Genomic DNA, 21,889 nt, shown 5'->3' with positions numbered 1-21,889 from the left:
GCTGTGTTCATACTTAATCACTCCATTGTTCAACCATATTTAAATCTCAAATAAACCAGATCTGGCTGTGGCCTCTGGCCACTGGCTCTCATTACACTTTGTTTTGGAAGCCTACAGAGCTCTGCAGCATCCACCATGCAGCTGCACACAGGTTTCAAGCAAGACACCTCCATTTTCCCCTTTGAACATTAGCACAATAAATTCTTAAAATCTTTTATTGCAAGATACTTTCTCTTGCTTGAGTCATCTTCCAGCTGTGTTCTGAATTTCTGCTTTATTCCAATGGGTTTTTCAAATAACTAAGGATATAAATATACCGAGTTCTTAAATCTATTAAAGAAGTCAAGAGGTAATTTTGAAGTTAGACTGTTAGATAGTATTTAGGATTTAAAAATAATAATAATCCCACCACATAACTCCATAATGGCATTTTCTCCATTAAATCCATAGTTTCAGAGAAGGGAGAAAAAGTGTTTGACAAAACTGCCACGTTTTAGCTTGTCAACATTTGCTTGCTCTGTCAGGTTTTGCCCTTTTTGCTGAGATTAGACAGATATTAGGTATTTGCTTTAGACTATCTTATTTCCTTTTAAAAATATCCATACAACATCCAAACACTGGATCAAGGCACAGCTACTGGAACAGTGCTAGAACTCCCAGATTTTAAACTGGCCTCCACCATTCAGATGTTCCAAGGCAGCAATTCTGTGAGTAGCAGGATTAACGAGGGCAGTTCTTCTGTGGCATTGGATGTTATGGGGGAGTGACTTCACTACCTAAAAATGCAAGAGTGACTTCTGCTGTTCCCACTGACTGGAACAGGATTCAGACAAGCCTTGATCATGTGGATTCTGTGACGTGCAAAGTTCTGTGAAGGCAAATTGCAGCTTTTCCAGAATGGGTGGGAAGAGTCTCCACCTTCTGCTGGGCTGTTTCCATGGGACTTGGAAGAATTTGCTTTGAAACCTCTCCACTTCTACCCAGTTTGGTTGCAGTCAACTTGTGAGTTCAAAAGCAAGGCCAAAGTGGGCAAGAACCTCACATACAATAAGATACACACTGTGTTACCACACAATCCTTCACTTCCAGAGAAAACAGTTTAGTGACTAAAACTGACGTGCTAGTGAGGTTCAATTCATTCATCCAACTCAAAAGGAAACAAAAATAAACCCCTAACAGCAATTCCATACTACAAAGCCACATGTGAATCCATCACCACCACAAAAAAAAGAGCAAAAACTAAAATAAGTAAATAAACTGTTCCTTCTCCCATCCTGTGTTGAAATGACTGAGGACAATGTGTTCCTGGATATTCCCCCTTGGGAAGGCAGGGAGAGGGGAAGGCAGCCAGGGAATCCACACACAAAAAAGGAATTAACTACTACCAAAGCATGTGGGGAGTCACCAGTCCCTGCCATTACAGCCCAGGAACTCACATGCAATCTGAATTTAAATAAGGAGTTACCAAAACAGAGTGACTCAGATATGACTAGTGCCTTGTAAATAAATTTGCCACCTTAGTTGTGAGCAGGTAGGTAATGTCATGTCCTGAAAAAAGCTTAAAAGTAACATTAAAAGAAAGCAGAGGTTTGCACAGGGACTTGTAAATAAATTTGCCACCTTAGTTGTTGTGAGCAGATAGGTAATGCCATGTCCTGAAAAAAGCTTAAAAGTAACATTAAAAGAAAGCAGAGGTTTGCACAGGGAAAATCACCTGGATGATGAATTGCAAGAAAAGCCTTTGGATACCCCTTACCCCTCTGGTATTTTCTCATACATAGATTTCATGCTATAGCAGCCACTTAGCAAACTAATCTACATTATACATTACAGGATCCACAGTCCTGTGCCTAAGTAGATATACATAAATATAAGAATTACTTTAATCCTTGACTTAACATGACAAAGCCATCAAAATACCTCCCAGTCACCTCAGCTCAAGGATAAAGCAAGGTGTGACTGAGCAGTTAAAATGTCACATTTGATGGAGAAGGCTCCAGAGAAGAGCCCCAGGAGAGCACAAACCACTCACACATTGCCAACTTCCAAATTTTTCTTCCTTTTCCATCCTCGTATGCATTGTGCCAGATATTTTTTCACTGTTTTAACTGTAACACTGCCAATGAATATTTGTTCTCATAACAGTTAAATATTATCATAGACTTTTAAACAGACTAAGCTCAGAAGTGCATTTTCTATTCAGAAAGTTGTAAAATCCAGAAAAAGAAAACTTTAAAAACACCACAACGACAATGCTGAAGGGAGAAACACCTCCCTACATGTGAAGTTTCTTTTTCCCTTGGCTGCTTTTCAGAGCCCTGGAATGTAATCAGTTGACAGCCCTACGTCATGTTTACTTGCAGATAGGTTACATGGGTGGAAACAAATCTGACAATAATCTCCTATCAGCCCCTGCCTGCTCCAGCACCAAAGACCTTGGGAAGAAACAACAAAGCACGGAGTAAAACCTACAGCCAGCTCTGTAAAACAGGGAATAAAGAGAAATGAACGTCACACATGCACAGGAAGAACTCTGCAAAAAGGCCACATCAGCACATGCCTGTAAATTGAATTTGCATCTTTTTGTGACCATATGGACAGAGGCCGAGTTCCAGCTTTACAGCTCAGCCCCAGAAGCAGCAGATTTGGCAGACTGTGATGAAGCTGTAACTGGTTAAATGAATGAAAGCACTTTAATCCCTTGAGAAGGCTAAGGCCCCTTAGGTTGATAAGATTTTTATTTATTTATTTAAAATACAGCATCTGGTCCCTTCAGGGAAAAGCTGACAGCGCTGTCAAAGCTGCTTCAACTTTTGGAACTGGCAACAGTTGTCACATGAAGCAGATTCCTCTCTTCTGTTAACAAGCTTTGTTTTGGTTGGGTAACTCAGGGGGGTTTGTTTGTTTGTTTTTAAAATCAACTTTGCATTGGGCTCTTAAGAAATCCTAAATGTGCAACACCAGGGCAAACAGGTTCTCTGGCCACAACTCACACAGGAAACCCAAACTGGCTGGGCCTGAAAGCAATTTGTGTTCTGAATTGGTTTTCTGTTGTTCTTTCCCCTCTGGTTTAGCACCCAGCACGGCACTCAGTGCACAGGAATTCTTATTCAGAGCAGGTTCAAATGCTGAAGCTGGAGCCTGATTTTCAGCAGAAAAATCAACTGCAGTTCTGGCACTGTGTCATTAACCCCAGAAAGGCTGGATGAGGACAGTGAAGGAAGTGCAATTTCCACATCAATTCTCCTGTGTTACAGAATCCCCAAATACAAGATCAGGCTGGCCACAGTTAACATTCCAACTGTTAAATCACATCCAGATTCCAGAACATACATCATATGTTAAGAATGGAAATTATGCCTAATACAGAGCTGTTTGAATTACTCTTTGCATTAATAACTCTTCTTTGGTTTAGCCCTATTTTATTCAGTAAAAGATACATCAGTGCACCAAATGAAAAGCTGAATAGTGAATTACACAAAATAAACCACAATCTAAACATCTAACTTATTGATCTATATTTTCAACATTTCCAAATACTACCACAAGGTATTGTTGGTTTCCTGTTAGTGAAAGGAAAATTGAGCACAATCTTGCTCAGATGCACTGGGATTTGAGGGAGACAGATTTATCACCAGAGATTCCCAAGACAGCAGAGCACAGGGTGCTGTTTCAATTAATCATCTTTGAGAACTACAGAAATCTAAAGATCCTTTTCCACTAGAACATCCATTTAGGGCTATAATACTTCAGTGAATATTTGTGTATTCACTCAGTTTGATTTGCTCTTCAGTTGCTTTGACTCCTCTGGAATCTCAAGCAAGAGAACTTCTAAGACAAGAGGACAATGGGAATTTCTCCACAATTATTTTATTTCCCTTACGGGCATTGATGTCTACCATGAGTTATTTTTCTGATGTTTACAACTCAATTTAATGGCCTGGAAATGTCTTGTTCAAATTGAGGGGAAAAACCAGGAAAGGTTGTAGCTGATTGTTGTAAGTATTTTTCTGCAGGCACCCACAGCTGACATATCCAATACCTTGAAGCACTGTCTGTTTTGATGTCAATGTCTTTTTAATATCCAAGGTCTTTTGGGAAAAGAGGTTCTTCTGCTCCCTGAAAAAGCAAGGCTGCTTGTTTTGCCTCTTTTTATCTCTGTGTCTACAGCACTGTTCAGCACAACCCCACATGAGATGCTCTGAGCAAGCCTGGTTTTGAGAAGAATACACAGGTGATCACCTCACAGTCCTACTTGGTTTTTGTAGTGGAATTTATTTTCTCTGACATTTATTTTCTCTGGGGTTTTTTTTGTTTTGGTTTTTTGGTTTTTTCCCCTCTGGAAATTTTCTTTCTTTTATTTTTCTGGAATATCTTTTCTTTTACTCTGAATAAGTGTCCCAAATCTGTATGTAACCACTGTTCTTCCTAATGTTATCTGAATTAAAGATACCTGTCTTCAAATAATATATTCACTGGAAGCTTCCTTTATTACTAAACCTTTACATTTTGAAGATATTAACTCCCCTGTAGAAGTTTGGGAGCACTCTCATACGGGACATTAGCATTTGGTAATTCTAACTTAAAATGTACAAAAGACTGGTGCAACCACCAGAGATCAAAGGAATAAGCAAAAAAGCCTAAGGCATCTTTTCCTTTCACACAAAACAATACAGGCCACACACTGGAGCTTTAATCACCTCCTCAAGACTTCTTTGCCCCCAAGAGCCCTTAATGAAACCAGCTCGTCCCAGCAGCACTGGTGGGACAGTGCAGGAGCAAACGTGAGCAGTGAGAGCTCCTTTTCCTGGAGAGGAGCAGTATTAACAGCCCTGCAGGAACAGGAGAATGCTCCAACAGAGCCGAGCTGCTGGGAAAGCCTGAAATTGAACCCAACCGTTCAGGTTCAAACGTGTGCCCCATTTGCATCTGTGCAACACAAAAAGTTGAGATGTGAATTAGTAAACACTGTCTGAGTGGCCTCTTGTTCCTTGCTAATCCAGACTGCGCAGACAAAAAGAGCTGTAAGATTTTGCCTTTTTTTGTTGAAATCATCCAAAACCAGCCAATTACCACCAATAAAAAGAAACTTAAAGTAATTTAACTGATCCACTCAAGGTAACTCCTATTAAGGACATTTTAGAATCCAAGTTAGAGGGAAAAAAATGAACAGATTGAAATACTCATTCCACACCCTGAGATCACACACTAAGATCAATAAAGTTGAGGCCATCTGATGTCCATTCTGGAATGCAATCTTGGCTGCCGAGCTTGCCTTACCCATCTATGAATCTGCCCTTCAGGATGTCATTTTCCAATTAGCTGTTTTAATAGGGCTCCCAAATGAGCTTTTGTCTATCATGAATTCATTGTTTTGAACTGCAGTTCTACGCTGCTGGAGGCTCTCTGTTCTCAAACTGTAATTCCCCACAGTCGTTTCTCCTCATGTCCATAACCACAAAAAAACTTTCACAAAATTCTCACAGCAGTTGGTCCAAGCTGCAAGAACTGATGGATGTTGCAGCACTGAGCCCCTGCAGCCCTGCAATGGTGTGGTCAGACTGGAACAGCACACGGCTGTGACACCACATTGTCACTTAGAGGGGAAATTCTGTGCTGAGGTGGGACTGGCAACCTCCACCCAGCCCTTCATCCTCTTGGGTAACACATCACTGAGAAGGGACTGCTGTGAGTATAAATCAAATCCAAGAGATGTGGAGCAGGCCAGGTGAATTTGTCCCTCTGATGGAGCAGAAGTGACTGAGCAAGTGACACAAGTGACAGACAGGTCTTTCCCAACAACTGGTGTTGGTCGGAAGCTCTGAGGACAGCTCCCAGAATTACTCAGTGACATCTCAACTCTACAGTTCAGGGCCAGGGAAAAAGATATTAACAGATGAATCAATTAATCAGCCAAGCTCAGGATTATTTGAACTAACCTGGCCACTTAAGATATTTATATCTGAATTATTATTAGACATGACAGCAGAGTCTGGGATCTACTACAAATAATTAGCATTGGATCCTAAAGGATTAAAAAAGAGTAAACAAGGATCCTGCTTCTTTAACATTCACATTCCTGAGTGTCTTATACTGGTATAGAAATTATAGTTATGCATCACCAACATACTGTGCTAGGAATTACCCCAAAACCTCAAACTACAATTTCATGACTCACGAGGAAGACTTCAGGCAAACAAAGGTAGTAGAGAGGATGAAATATTAAGTTTAACTTGTCCTACTTAACAATTTGGGACCTTATTATTATCAAACTGTGGCACTTGGGATATGCTGCTTCTGCAATTTGCACTAATTAGACACAGGGAAGGCAGAGTGGTGCCCTCACAGCAGCAGAGGATTCTCCCAGAAGGGACATCCCAGACGGGCTCACAAAGGTCCTTGAGGAAAAGGCAAACAAGTGGTTAAAGCCCTGATGCTGTGGAGGACAACAGAGCTCAGTCTCTGACAGAAATAGCCAGGGATAAACCACAAATCTTTGTTTCCATTGGCACTCCAAGAAAACACATCTCAGCCCAAATCCAGCTGTCAGCCAACCCCTGCCCTCACTTCACCTTTGTCTCCTTCTTCAACTTGGCCCTGTGTGTTTTAAACTCTTCTTAAAACAGAAAAAGGAGACAATTTTTTCCTTCAAAAATACAATAAACTTCATTAAAATATCAATCCACCTTCACTGCACAATTATTTTCTGGTGGGGCAGTGCAGGACAAACAGTAAAATCCAGGGGATTTTTTTTCTATATAATGTCCTTACAGTAACCCCTGAAATGTTTCTATGCCAGGATAATCACACCTGCCTAATGGAAAGTCTAAAATTATATCATACATAAGAAAAGATTGTATCAAAATAAGAGAGAGAGAGATCGTTAACTTAATGATTGACTCGAGTAAATCAAACCTAAAATCAGGTCTCTGTTACAGTGATCATAGATCTTGTGAGCATACAAGGATCATTCCAGTTATATATAAAGGCTATATAAACAGTCTTTAAATTAAGAATACAACATACACAACCAACCATCAGTTTTCTGATAATAATTTAAAAAAAATGTTAAAACTAACAGAGCAACCCCCTTTTAAAAAGGTGAGATGATACAGTGGCAGAAGCATTTAGGAGTCTGAATTCAGGAAGGGCAGCCAAGAAATGTGGCACATCCCCAAGAGCACACGTAATTCCTGGCTGATCAGTGGCATTATGTGACTGCTTCTGCTCCTGCCTATCACCACTCAGGAACAATCAATTATGGATGTATTTGCTTTCTAAAGACACAGCCCTGGACAGGGCAGAAGCCCTGCATGGAAATCTCACAGGCTTGAGTTTTATTTAGGATGATTCGAGCTCTTGAAGATACAGAGAGATAAGCTACAAATATGTTGTTAAACACTATGTTGTGTTTTAAACAGTGGTAAAACATAATAGATTAAAACCATTTTATCTTGGTACTGCCAAGATATTCCCACAGCATGCAAAGAGCTTGTTTACAGAAGACACTAGACAAAGAAAGCTAGAGCATAAATGTACCTTATATTGACCAAGGAAATGGCAGAAAAATTTTGAATATTAGCAGAAGTTTTAATTAATCAGTCAAAAGTAGACAGGGAAATCTTACCAGCACTCGATCTCCAAGTTTGAGCTCCCTTTCTCCTTTCTTTAGTGATCCAGCTTCGGAGAGGTTTGATATAGATTCACTGGCAGTTTTGGAAAGATTGCTAATCTGAGAAGGAGTTGCATGTTCCTTAGCAGCAAGGTGGGTTTTCTGTGGAATTCCCGAAGGGGGAAGTGCAGCAGTGGATGAGGACACTGCACTGGCAGCTGATGTGGATGTTGGGGAGGTGGCTCTGGAAGCGTGAGCTGTCTGGGTACCGTTGGCTTCGTCCTCTGTCACCACCTTCCTGCTCAGTTTGGATGGCCTTGTGAATATTCCCCTCAGGGGCTCGCACTGGAAATAGCGAACTCCAGCCACGGAGCCATCGTTCTTCCCGATGGGCTCGTCCAGGACGATCCCTGCCCACTGGCCCGGGGCGAACTGCGTTTCCCCCAGGAACTGGATGAAGCCGGGCTTGTTTCCATTGACCCAAACGCGCTCCCCGACCCTGAAATCATCCACAAACTCCTCGTGTGCATCGGCAGGGGCTGTGCTGGAGGTCTTCTCACTGGGAACGGGTTTTTCTGCTGGAGCTGGAATCAAAGCACAATGAGAAACAATGAGAATTAAATACACTGATATTCCAAAGAGCATCATTACTGAGATCCAATGTAATTCAATGTAACAATGTCCCTAATTAGGAGATCACAACTCCTAATTTTCCTGTGCAAATGCTGTAATCTCTGGAAAAAAAGAATTCAAAATCTAAGGACAGAGACACTGAATGCATTTAACAAAGGTTTTGGTAAAAACCTCATAAAAATCACTTCAAAAACTCCCAAAGTATTTCCATCATGACAAGGTTTGAGGAAAATTGCTTGGTTTCCAATTAGTAACCTTCAGATTTTTTCCAAGTTCTACATGTAATTTTTTAAAATCTGAAATACAAGCAAAAATACCTTGGTGGAAAGAGTAGAACTAGTGTATACTGGAGCATGCAAGGTACTTTTTGTCAGAAGATGAATAAGGGAATGATTAAGGTATTTAACTATTCCTTACCAGCAGCAACAGGTGCAGGTGTTTTGAGCAAGGTACTCCCGTGCTTGATGGTCTTTGAAGGAGCCTTCAGCCCACTTGGTTTTAACATACTCATCTTTTTGCAATTATCCTCCTCGTCTGTAGCAACTATCTTTTTCCAAACATGGAGAAAATATGTTGTTCAAGCTTTTTCAGTTCTGGAATAAACCTGTATATAAAAAGATCAGAATTGAGCAAAGATCAGTGTTAACTCCTGCAGAAGGGATATATACACAATCTGTGTATAAAATGTATCATAAAAAATGCTTTCCAGTAGCAACCAGCAGCATTTCCAGCTCCCCATCTTCTGAAGGCCATTTCCTATTAAAACCTAAATCATCAAAAGAACTCACTTTGCTGAATGCTGCTGTATTTATCTTGAGATTTAAACTAACAGGCTATTTTAAGAAAGAAAAACAAAGCCCTTAACACACAGCTAACATTACACAAAGATTTAACTGCTGCACATACAAACTGCTTTCAGCCACATTTTTCCAGTGTTGCAACATCCCAACAAAACCAACTTGAGACTAGAGAAATAACAGCAACAGAAATCAAGACAGCCAGGAATTTCAGGATAAAAGGAATGAAGTTTCGAAGAGACTGGAACTGAAAAGCTTGAATTGTTTAAGAGTTACATGGTGACAAGTGAAAAGCAAAGAGCCACCCGGCTCTGAGTGACCTCAGATCACAAGATAGGCTGGCTCGCAGTCCCCAGCGCTGCCCCAGCTAAGAGCAGGGACTCTTCCCAACGTTGCTAGGATCAAACTTGGAAGCCAGCTCGAAGCTTTTCAGGGAACTTTGTTTTGCCACAGGAGGCATCTTTTTTCTAATTAAAGCTTCAGAAAGGCTTTTTCATCTCTAATGAAAAATCTGTATTTTTTTTTACCTCGAATGCGATTCCAAGCCGAACTTTAAGGTGACTGCTCTCCTCTCTCTTCAAAGGAATAAACAATTCTGTGTGAACACAGCTTGGCTTTGTGCTGAGGCACTGCCAGAACAGCCACACCACACTTCAACAGCAGCAGCACACACCTCAACAAAAACCTGACAGGGAGAAGGAAAGGGGCACGCAGCGAGTTTGCTCAGCTGTTTGCTCAGAACACGTCAAACCTGAAGTACAGAGCAGCTCCTGCCCTTTACTCAGCACTCTGGCACCTGACAGGACACAAAGCTGGGCAGCTGCAGCCTCCCAGTAAAGGTAAAACAAACCTGCCAGGAGAGACAGCTCTGCTGCAGCAAGAACTCAGCAGAATAAACCAATCCTGTCTTGGTGTAGCAGCCTAAGATTTATCCCTCCTGTATTATGAATTATTAATGAGCGTTCCTAAAAATCAATTCACTGCTTTGTGAATGTAAACACCAAAGTGAAACATTCCTTGTGTTATTTCAAGACCTGCCATGCCAAATTCAAGGTATTTTCTAAGTGTGTAACAATGTTATATTTTAAAAAGCACGAATTACCGCCTTGGATGTAATTGTGTTTGCCTACAATTTAAGTTCTGCTCCATCAAAATGATGAAGTGCTGGGAAGATTTCTGAACGTTTTTTTTCCCTAGTGTTGCCAGAAGTTTGTCACCCATCTTCCTGCAGAGTTATGACTCTGCATCACATTTCCTCATCTTTCCTTTTAGAAATCTTCTAAAACGGCACTTTGACCTTACACACCAAGGGCCTGAAAAGCCTTTTTTTCTCTCTTACTAATGTGTTCCTTTTCCTGAGGAAAATTCTATATTTCTACCTTCTAGAAAAAAAGAAAATTCTATTTTCTTTTCTATCTTTCTAAAATTCTACTATTCCCTCCTCTCCAACTCCAGAATCTCCAGGCTCACCTCCCTTACTATCCTCAATCCATCAAAATCCATGAAACACAACAACTGTTCAAGATAAAGAAGGGTTTTGTGCAAACACAGAAACAGGGGAAGCATCATGGTCAGTCCTTTTTAGTTCATAGTGCCAAAAACCAAAGTGATGGAAATGTGGGCCAAGGGGAGTCCTCCTTAAGGAAGATTTCTCCCGAAGCCTGGAAGCTGGAACTGTTCCCCAGCACTCTGCCATTCCTTTCCACACATCCCCTCTTTTTTGGCCCCCAAAGACCATTCCAGCCCCACCACAAGTGCCCTGTGCAGGGACAAGTACAGCAAGAGCAAGCACACACTGCATGACCACCCAAATTAGACTTTGCCAGTTTCAGTTAATTATTTATTAATAGATGGTTAACAAGGCTCTGCTCAACAGAAAGTTAGAATGTTCTACCCCTGCATTTCTTGGCTCAGGGTACTCATTCATAGTTTAATCTTGCTCTCCACAGTCATGGGTTATATATTTGCTGTGTCATTTGCTTTTCTCACCACACAGGCCTTCAACTAGGCCAGGAGTAACACAATCCCTCCTGTCCTGCTTTCAGAGTTACTGAAATTGCAGCTTAATTCAGACAAAATAAAAGCTAAGATTATAGGCAACACTGTCTGATAAATGACTGCCTCACCGCAATAGTTAAAATGCAAATTTTGGTCTTAGGGACAGGGCCTTTGGAGCAGCAGTGCCTAATGGAGCTCATAAAACACATAAATTTGCATCGAGTGGTTTTAAGCATTACGCACTCCAACATATCCTAACAGGCTCCAGATGTCAATGATCTCACTTCAGTTCTCATAAAGGACAGCAGCTCACTGCTTGGCTCAATTTGCTCTTTCCTCCCTTGAATCTATCTTAGCTCTCTTGAAAAAGGGTCCTTATAACCAATAGACAAAAATATTACTGTGTCCCAAAAATATCCTGCCAGGAACCTAAGGAAAGGTTCAGAAAGCCTCTGATAATATATTCCACTGAGGTGTTCTACCAGTTACAAAACTGAGCATAAAAAGAGATTTTAAGCACAGGCTTTGCACCTGTGCCATTATATATGACTACACACAATATGAATTTTAACTGATTAATGAGACCCTAATTTTCATTTACTTTTTAAATACCCCTCAGTATTGGATGGATCAAGCAACAAGCTGGGAACCACTTTTTAGTTTAAGAAAATAAATCTAATGTGCTATGTGATAATAGATATTAATTCTGTTGGCAAGCTGATATTAAAAATAAAGAAATAAAATGTAGCCACGTAACTACAAAATTACAAAATAATATTTTCCAACTGTCAAAAAAGGAATTCCTATAATAAAAAGAAAGCAGCTGTCCAGCATTCCTTTCAAGACTATTTTCAACAAATAGTACTCAAAAAAGAACTAAATTCAATAAGAACACAGGGAGAAAAGCCTCAGCTCACTCTACTTAACCCTGTAGTCACTACAAGAACTTAGGAGTACCAGTGGAACCACAGAATAGTTTAAGTTGGAAAAAACCTCTAAGATAATTAAGTCCAGCTTTTCCTAGATCTTCAAAACACTTCAAATTAGAAAGATAAATATTAAACACCATTAATAGACAAAATACTGCTGGAAAATGCCTTGCAATGCCAATGCATTTTCAAGCTCAAAAAGAGACCACTTGATTTGTTAATTGTGCTGAGCACAGAGGAGGTGCTTTGCAAAACACATCTCAACAGTCACACTAAAAGATAAAGAGCAAATATTCTAGAGGGGTTTGTAGAACAGATAACTGCTGAAAAATCTCACAGGGCCCTACAAGCTGGGACCATCACATGCAACCCCTGTGTCAGTCAGAAATAAGCACCTAGAAAACAAATTCCCATACCATGAGGAAAAGTAAATTGACCAAAATAAAACAGAAAATACTTTTGTAGAAAAGCTAAATGGAAAATATATTCCAAAGGCCACCATGACGCAGTAACTTCAGCTTCCTGAGAGAAAAACAAGCTCAGCACAAGAAGCACTGCTTGAAATCTCTCTGCCTGAACAGCATTTCCCAAATACCTGTTTCATACTTGCTGTCCAGCTGCTGCTGCCAAGCTTGAGGGAGCTCATGAATCATTCCTCAAATATCTGCAGTTTAGAGAAAGTAACTTGGAATTTTGAACCTGGAAAGATTTCCCCTCCAGTCCACGAATTATTCCAAGAGCTCTGACCCTACACAGCTATCAACACAATTCCTAAAATTATTGCAGTCTTAAAACTAAAGCACATAAACATGTTCTCTATGATTCACATCTAATTCCTACAGCTCCAAAAGTTGTATTTGCAGTCTCCTGGGCTGTTATTACACTCCTGTAAAAAGTGAGTATATATATGTATAAAGGCACTCAATAGTTTCAGTTGAATTGATAAGCTTTTGAAATTCATACCTGATTTAAAAATACAACCCCATTTTGGCTTTGAAAATCAATGCCTTTCCTTGCACTGCTCTTTGCTGCTTGCTACCTCTTGGAGGATATTTCTGTGTGTGCAAGAATGAGCCAGATCAGAGCCAAACTTGTGGAAGGTTCTGAGGGGAGTAATTCCTGCACAGCAAATACACAAACTGACCATACCCAGCAGCATCCTTACAGGAACAATTCTGGAAGAAAGGAGCACAAGAGAAGCTGAAACCTGGAACAAAAATCTTCCTAATCCTGACTCCCCCTCTGCTGCATTCTGGGTCTATTGGAAAAGTTTCTTACTGGGCATCCAAAAAGTCTGAATAACCACTCTGCAAGCAATGGATTACATTTACAAGAAAATATTCCAGAGCACACAATGTCCACTGTAAAAGTCTCACTCAGCTTCAAAGCCAGTCCTGCCCAATGACAAGTTGCTAAACCAGAAGGATGGATTTGGAAACCCTCATGCTCTCACTCTACAGAGCTCCTCTGGAGTGATGAGCACTCCTGGCCACTCCCTACTGAAATACAACAATTTTGGAGCACTGAACTCACATCCAGGTCTCTCTGCATTGATCCACTGAAGCCAGACAGTGAAAAGGCAAATGAACTTCTCTGTGACCCCCATGCTCCTACTTACTGCAAATTCCATGTGTTCTGTCAGCTCTGATGCATTTATTGAATGGGCAGCAGGCTCAGGCTGAGCCACACCAGAAAGCACCGTAGGCATTTGTTAACAAAGAGAGGCACAAACAGCAGTGGCACTGAGGCAACAGCCTCTGCAGAGCCACTGTTAAACCAAACCGAGCATCTGAGCTCGCCCGAGGTTTTAGCTGCACTGCTCAGGGATGGCACTGGAATTAGAGGCATCTTCAGGTATCAGCTGCATTGAGACTAAGATAATTGAAGAAAGAATTTATATATAAAACAGAAAACAAATAGAATGAAGAATTTAAGATTTCAATACACGAAGAGTTGGCATTTGGAAGTCAATATTTGATTACTCATTCAACACACAGCAATTAGAGAAAGGGAACATTGAAAAACATGGCTTCAGTTTCATTTTGTCTTCCAGAAACCATTGATTTTTATGTCAATTACTCAAGTAATGTTATGATCTGAATATAGCCTTCAGATACAGGACTACTAGAAGAAAAGACATTATTTAATTCAATGTTTGTTATGGCAAGTGCCATGAAAACATTTATTCAGGTTACTATGCTCTGCTTTCTGCCAACATCAAAACATGAGGGCTGCTACCTGCACATCAAACAATGTTTTGTACCTCACCTTTAAAGGCAGAAAAATTTTGCATTTATAACTCAGCTGACCAGGTAGAAAATAACAAAAGAAATCCAGACTTTTCACATCTGTTGTTTGCAGGTACTGGAACAGGAAATAAAAATTTTGTAAGGAAATAAGCAAGAAGATTTCATAACTTACACAGGATCCTTAAAACATTCTGCTTTCCAGCCCAATCCAACACAACCATCATAGGAATTCCAGAGGTCAACCCTTCACAAAGGCACTTATCCTACAGGAACCTCAAAGCCACAGTTTCTTATACTTTGTTTTTTAACATAAATATGAATTTTACTAGAGACAGACTCTTGAAGAAGTGCATCTCTCCTTAATTTAACCAGGCATAACTATTTGCATTAACAGAACAAAAGCAATTCTTGCTCTTCTGAAGTGCCTTCACAGCAGCTACCAGGATAACTCCAGGAAATTCCTGCTGCATGCAGCTTTTAGCAGGGCTTTAGTCTAACCCAAACACAGTTTGCTTTTGCTGCCATAATAACACGAGCCCAAAGCCTGCAGGAATTTGGGAAGTTTGCCCACAGGGATGACACAGCTCCTCTGACAGTGGCCCTGATGTGACGAACTGAACCTCAAAGGAAGAGTGGCAAAAACCAACAGAAACTGAAACAGAGCTATCCTATCAGTGGCAGAGGGCCTGAAAAACCTTCCAACTCATTTTTCCAAGGCACTGCTTTGGATAAACATTCCTCAGTGTGTGTTTAGTGAGACAGGAGCAGTCCCGGGGCTGTAACACAAACACTCAGCCTTGTCAGCACTCATCCCACCACGCACCCACTGCCCCGGGGCTAAGGACATCCCCAGAATAGCTCCTGGGCTTTCACTCCAAAGAGCAAATCCCTTAAAAGCCTCCTTAAAATCTCAGAGATGCTCCCTCTGTCTTCTGCACTGAGAGGGACTGGGGAAGAATGTTTGGGAATCCCAAAGCCCCACAGCACCGGCCCTTGTTAAGGACATGGGAACCTACAGCTCAACCAGCAACTTCAGATTTATTTCTTAACTGGAATCAATAGCAGAAGTTGTATTTCTGTACCCCAGAGATGACTGGAACTGTTCTCCACATGAGTTCACAGATCCCAGGGTATTCAGAACCAAAGACTTTTAGATCATCTTTCAACATCAGCCAGGCCTGCACACAAATATGTATTTCTCCTTTGATTTTGACCTGCTGGGTAATTTCAACTAAATAAAAACAAAAGGCAGGAGATCTCTAATAAGAATAAATCCTATTCCTCCAAGTTTCACAGAAGCAGGTGAACCAGGAGGAGAGATACGTATGTTTAAAGAGTTTTGAGTTTCTCCCAGTACCTTTAGAAAAACTGATTTCTGAAGCAAATTTGCCATCAATACATTTGACAGCAGCAGGTTATCAGTTTACTTGGAGATAATATAAAACTTGAACTTAATATAGTTAGGAAGGCAACCACTATGAGACCCAAATCCACTGAAAATTGGTTTTAGGGAATTGCTAAGTTACTAAATAAGATACAAGGCTGTTTTTCCACCTTGGGAAGTGCAGGATATCTGCTGCAAATTGTATAAACAGGATTGTCCCAGCACGTGCCAGGGAAAGGGAAAAGGCGGGGTGAATTCTTATAACTCAGAAACTGTTCTAAGGAGATGAATCAGATCAAAGATAGTAAGAGGCTTAGGACCTGAAAGCATCAGTCAGATATTACAGCACTGCTATGAGGAAGGTAATTCATCAAAGCTTCTGTTCTGCTTATGGATTTTAATTCTGCATCAAGGACATTTTAAGTCACCCTGTTTTAACATTCTGGAACTTGCTATGCTCATTCAGATTCCCAAATGCCTCAGGATCCTCAGTAAAAAACTGAAACACAGACTGTGGAATATGAAGCATAAATCAGAGGATGTCTAAAAAACTATTTTGGGCCAGCAATTTGTGAGTAATTTTTCCTCAATCTATTGCTATTTCAAACACAGCCTGATCAGTCCTTTTAAAAAGATTCTGCCTATCCTTAATTAATCAGGAAGAGCTGATAATTGTTAATATGATGCAAACTCTAACGCTTCAAGTTGCCACTGTGCACACAGATTACAAAAACATTGCTGCTCTGGTCTATTAAAAGATCAGAAAGCACATGATCCTCCCTTCCCAGCACATCATTCCCTACAGGAGGAGTCAAGGATTGAGGTGTAGAGAAAGTTGCCAACTAAACAAATAATTGCCATCTCTTCTGGTAAACCCATTATGATCACTTACTAATGTTCTTACATTGTTCTCAGGAAATTATTTTCTTTCTACAAAGACTGCCATTTCATTAAGAAAAAGAACAATTTGTTTGACTGTCCACACTGACTTCTGTTGATGATAATGCACTTCTGCCATCCCAGTAGGTGCAATCAGGATAAAATGATGACTTTGGAATAGCAGAGTCTCAAGTTTAAGTTATTTAGGATCTACAATTTCAATTTTGAGAAAGAAAATATCATCTCTCTTCAGCCTCAAACCCCAAAGCATTTAAAGGCACAAAGGCTTCTCTCTAATACAATTACAATTGAAGCAGCTGAAACAAAGATGCTGCTTTTTATAGTAAGGATTTAATTTTGATGGACTTGGGTGAAACTGTAACTGTTTCACACTGGGTGAAAACATCAAGTCAGCTGTCTCTTTATAGCTTAGCCTTTGAAATTAGCACCACGACTGCTGCATGGCTGGCAGAGAGCTCAGGAGAAGCACAAATTCAGAAGTTAGATAAATATTGCTGTGATTGAGTGGATGCTGCTGCCAAGCAGAGCAGCAGAATGAGTGTCAAATAAGCTGATTCCATACAATACTGAGTTTCTCTCTCTGCCTTGCAATCTCCCCTCATAATAAGCTAAAAATATAGACAGTAAGATTCTAAGGATCAGGGGAAAATAATAGCTTTTAATGCTGGTTCTTCTGGAAACACTGAAGACATACCTTATAAATTAAAAGAATGTATGGTACTATGAGTTTGCACAAATAATTAATGAGATGTTCCACGTGGAAAAACTCAGGTTGGTGTTAAACCACAAACTTGTACAGCTGTCCTTAGATGCATCTCCTGAATCCTGCACAGCTTTTTGGGGGCCAGGAGCCAGCACCAGATTTGTGGGTATTTCTGAGGGTCAGTGAGAGTGTAGCTCCACTCTGCCAAAACAGAGGGATGTGGAGGACAGACACCTGCACAAGCAGGAGGTGTTTAAATCATCAGGGAGCTGCTGACAGAGCTCTGCTGGTCAACACCAATGAAATGGTTGCCCCAGCAGAAACTGGCATGGGGCTGAGAGCAGCTGAGATTACAGCTAACGCAGTATATAATTGCCTTTCATGAAATAACAAAACACCATCCATCTGAGGCATTTCCAAACATGCTGCTCCAATAAGGATTCCAGTGAGTTACTCTTTATACGTGCCAGCAGAGCCAGTAGTCCCTAAGGAATGCCAAAGGATTAAACAAGAGCTGCATTCATTCATGGCTGTCATGTTCAAACATTAGAAAACTTGCATTCAACATACAGAGTTAACATTTGACCCGAGTGTTTTAGAAAGAGAAAGAAAAGCAGCTCTGAAAAATCATATTGGCAAGGCAGAGCTCTCTACTTCTTTTTAAGGAGGATCTATTTTGATATACTCTCAGTCACTCCCAAGAAAAACTTTAACAGGGCTAAAAGATAAAGGGAGGAACACTAAAGGAATTATGCAATCTGCCCAAGCTGAGTAAATAAAGGCTGTCTAGGCTATCCACAGTCAGAAGATGGCAAACAGACACAACCTGAGAGTCAGACAGGAAATCTTCAGGAGCTCTAGGAAGTTGTAGCAATCAGCAGAGAGAGCACTGCTCCTTCCTACAGTGTAATCACCCGAGCAAAGATGCTGCTATTCCCTACAGAATTCATCTGGAATGAGCCTACAAGACAGCTGCTGTTCTGCCCTCCCTAGAAAGCTGAGCTCTTCTCTTTAAGGGAAACCATACAAATTATGTAAAACTCTTTTTGGCCAAATAAAATCTCCCTCTTGATCCCTAAAGATACGGACATTTAAGGTCACATTTCCAAGCTTTTCTGCTTCAGACAACCCATCCCTCTCCCTTCAGTACACAGAAAGCTTTAGTGCACTGTAGCACGGACAGAAAATCTCCCAGCACGTATGAGAGGACTGGGCAGGAAAAGAACCTTGACATCTTGTCATCTTTCAACAAGAGCTAACAATCCTCAGCATGTAAAAGATGAACAGTTAAACTTTCCTTAGGATAAGAAATGCTGCTGTGGGTGGAGGGGAGGTGTTTACTTTTCCTTCACAGTATCTACTTTGCAATCTTCCTACTCTTGCAGCAGGTGCGCAGGGACACACTTCAGGAAAACCACTCTCTGCCGTTGCTAGTTTTGAATTTACATTGCATTCAGAATGCATATTTCTGTACTTTCAATAAAGAACTGCATTCAGAATGCAGATTTCTGTTCTTTCTTTGCAAAGCAGCCAGCATCGAGGCACTTCCTCTTTTGTACCTCTTTTTCTTTCTTCTTCCTACGTGTCAACACAAGTATCACATGTTTTAAAATCCTTCTGCTCAAAGATCTCAAAGCAACCTGTGAACTTCTATAAAACCCTGCCCATTCAGCACAGTGGGTAAATGAAGGGGTGGGGAGGAGCAAGTCTTCATTTCACAGTCATATTTTTAATTATCAACATATACAATCACAGAGTAAATTTTCCTCCCCGAGCTCTATTTTGGAAAATTTCTTTGGTGTTAGCTTTTGTTTGTTTATATTTTGAAAAATTATTTAAAGCACGGAATCAGCACCAAGATGAAAGGGAAAACTAACTGCTGATTTTTTAATTTTTTTTTTTATGCAGCAGGAGCCACATTACCCTGTGAGTAACAGCACCAATTACCTTGTGCCCCATGACAGCTATGGCACAGAAAAGGGAGCACTGCATCGCCTGAGGTACAGCACTGTAGCGGGAACAGCAGGGGCCTGGAGCAGCTCCCACCCTGCCTGGAACATGGCAGCGAACTCCCCTCAGCCACCTGAGGGGATGCCACAGCAGCTCACCTGGAAACCGGTACATTTTATAACAACGCCAGGATGGGCAGCGGCCGTAAAAAACAAATCCAAAAATGCCAAGGTAGATTATTAGTAAAATATCCGTATGTAAATGCAGGGAATTGCAGGTCAGCGCTTATGAGGAGATATAAGGAATACCCAGACCTCTTCCCTCAGAATCAGCCGCTCAAGCCACCACTAACCCAGCACAGCGCCGCAGCTTCCCAGGGCGAGACTCCAGCAGAGGCTGCGATCCAACCTTCGCGTCCCCGCTCCGGACAACCACCCGGGGGGCTGAGGGAGACGAGGCCGTCCCGCTGCTGCTCCGCGCCGGCCCCGTGCCCGCAGCGCCCCGTCCCGCCGGGGTTCGGCCGGGCCCCCGCCGGAGCGGCCGCTGCGGAGCGGCGCGGGCGCCCCGCGCGCTCCTGAGGGCGGCCCCCCCCTCACCCCGGCTCCGCCGCCTCACCGGCCCCGCCGCCAGCGCAGCTCCCGCCGCCTCCTCCGGCTGCTGCTCCCGCTGCCGTTCCTGCTCCCGCGGCCCCTCTGCAGCGGCGCCGCCCCGGCTCGCAGGAGGCGGAGCGGGGCGGGCGCAACGTCTGCGCCCGCCGGGGCGGGGACTGCGCCAGCGGCAGCGGCACCGGCGGTGCCCCCGAGCTCCTCGCGCCCCCTCCTCTCTCTTTGTCCGCCCCCCGCTTTGTTCGCCCCGCGGCAGCCGCAGCTCGCGGGAGGGAGCGGCTGTGCCCCGGCTCGGGGTGAGCCCGGCGGTCCCGGAGCCGCCGCTGCGGCACAGCCCGGCTGGGTGGGAGGGGGAGAGGGTGGGCACAGACGGGGAGGTGTGAAGCACATCGCTCTAGTGGGTGAATAACTTCACTGTCTGCTGCTTCGCTCCATTTTCCTTTTGTCCTGATGCCCAGAAATTCATCATGCAGAAATTTATTATCCCAAAGTACTGAATATTTTTATTTTCATTGTGTTTGTGAAGCAACGCATTGGAAGCTGGCGTTATCCCACTGCTAAAGTTTAAACAGCTGGAGCAGCAGCTCCAACGCCATCATCAACCATTTAATACCGATTTTCAAGGCTGAATCAAACAGCTCTGCTCCAGTTCTTCCCCTCTTATAAACAGGCAGCAGAGCCCAGCCAGAGCTGGCCCATCAGCGCTGAATTCCTCACAAAGCAAACCTCAGTTTGCAGCCTCAGAGCTTGTTGGGTTTCTGCATGATGCCATTCGAACAAAAGGGTGATGAGAAAGCAGTTCCATTGCTGGGGACTGATTGCAATTTGTGTTTTGTTCTTTGGCATTAATCCAGCACGGTAAAGCACAAAATGGTGTGATGCACTCCCCCAAATTACAGGTTTCATCTACATCAGCATTTAGCAATGTTTGTTAGAATTTCACCTCCTAAACGTTAAACACAATCTCTTGCCATGGCCATTATATGGTGAAACGGAATTTGCATCCATGTACAGGCACCCCTCTTTCTCACTGCAAAATTTGATAAAAGTTTCGCTGAATAAGGACTTCAGGATTTAAACATTGGGTTGTATTCAGAAGTGCAGAGCCAGCAAAGGATTGCTTTTTAAAAAAATGACCCTGCAGCCCCTAGCTATGGAAATAATCCCACAAAAATTCCAATAAAGGTAGAAACTGGAGAGTTGTACTAACTTTACAGAACACTTGCCTAAAATATCTGCTGGCTTGAGAGCTGCAGTGGTGAACCTCTGTGCTTCTTTCTGGTGGTGAAGATTTGAGCTCTCCGTACTGATCTGATGCTAACGTAGAATGGGTTTTTCTCTAAGTGTATCTATCATTCTCCATCATTAATTTGATGTTTTGTCTCTCAGTTAATTTGCCACCATGTAAGTCCATCTCAAATGCTTGCAGTTCAGTGCACAGCATTAAAGTTGTACAAGCAATATCAGACTGATGCACCCAGGACACAGCACAGCAACTGCAAGACAACTTAAAGATGAAAAGTAGAAGTTGCAACTTTGTGCTGTCATTGTAGAACTTGTCACCATGTGGGAGCAGTAACAGTGGGGAAATAATGGATTAAATATGTTTAAATCTGTAAATAGTATGCTTCATTCCCTTGCAAAGTTATGGTAAAAATGTCCTGGACGAAGGCAAGAATTGAGAATGTCACACAGATCAAGGCAATGTGCCACTGTTTTTTCCAGTCATTTCCTACTGAACAGACTCAGCTTCAAGATCCTGTAGTCCTGTAGGAAAAAAAGAGATTCTGTTATCCATTCTTTCACCAGAATCAACTTCATACCATGAAAATGCAGCTTTGGAGCAACTGCAACTTCAGTTCCTCCCAGGTGGAAGTGGCTGACAGCCTCTGTGTACCAGTCTGCACCCGTAGGGCACAGCCAATTTGTAGGAATCATTGTAATAAAAGATCCTGGTACTATAAACCACATTCCTGTACAGGATTAGATATGACTGAAAGCCAGAATATCTTTGATTCCAGTCCTGGTGGCTGTTTTCTGATCTGCATGATCAGATCAGTCAACAAATAATATATAGGCATTTTCATAATTCCATGAGAACAGGAATTGCTGGATGCTCCAGGGAAATT

General features: G+C 42.0%; 1 protein-coding gene across 14 annotated transcripts in view; it reads right to left on the bottom strand.

Annotated features, from left to right (window-relative positions):
- Positions 1-19,918, bottom strand: part of CLIP1 (CAP-Gly domain containing linker protein 1) — a 62,231-nt gene extending 42,313 nt beyond the window's left edge. For 8 of the 14 annotated variants that reach the window (XM_039724560.1, XM_039724564.1, XM_039724569.1 and 5 more), the window contains exons 1-3: positions 19,771-19,918; positions 8,663-8,849; positions 7,628-8,196 (exon numbers count right to left, since the gene is read on the bottom strand). In XM_039724560.1, the coding sequence (XP_039580494.1) occupies positions 7,628-8,196; positions 8,663-8,756 (663 nt within the window). In that variant the 5' untranslated portion in view covers positions 8,757-8,849; positions 19,771-19,918. Of the gene's footprint in view, positions 1-7,627; positions 8,197-8,662; positions 8,850-9,569; positions 9,694-19,507; positions 19,714-19,751 lie in introns of those variants that run through there. The other 6 variants (XM_039724570.1, XM_039724571.1, XM_039724572.1 and 3 more) reach the window with 4 other exon arrangements.
- Between the last annotated feature and the right edge of the window lie 1,971 nt (positions 19,919-21,889).

Source organism: Passer montanus, unplaced genomic scaffold (genome assembly GCF_014805655.1).
Source record: "Passer montanus isolate IOZ18808 unplaced genomic scaffold, ASM1480565v1 scaffold53, whole genome shotgun sequence".
Taxonomy (NCBI): Eukaryota; Metazoa; Chordata; class Aves; order Passeriformes; family Passeridae; genus Passer; species Passer montanus.
The sequence above is the reverse complement of the archived record's forward strand: the minus strand, read 5'-3'. Positions and strand labels throughout refer to the sequence as shown.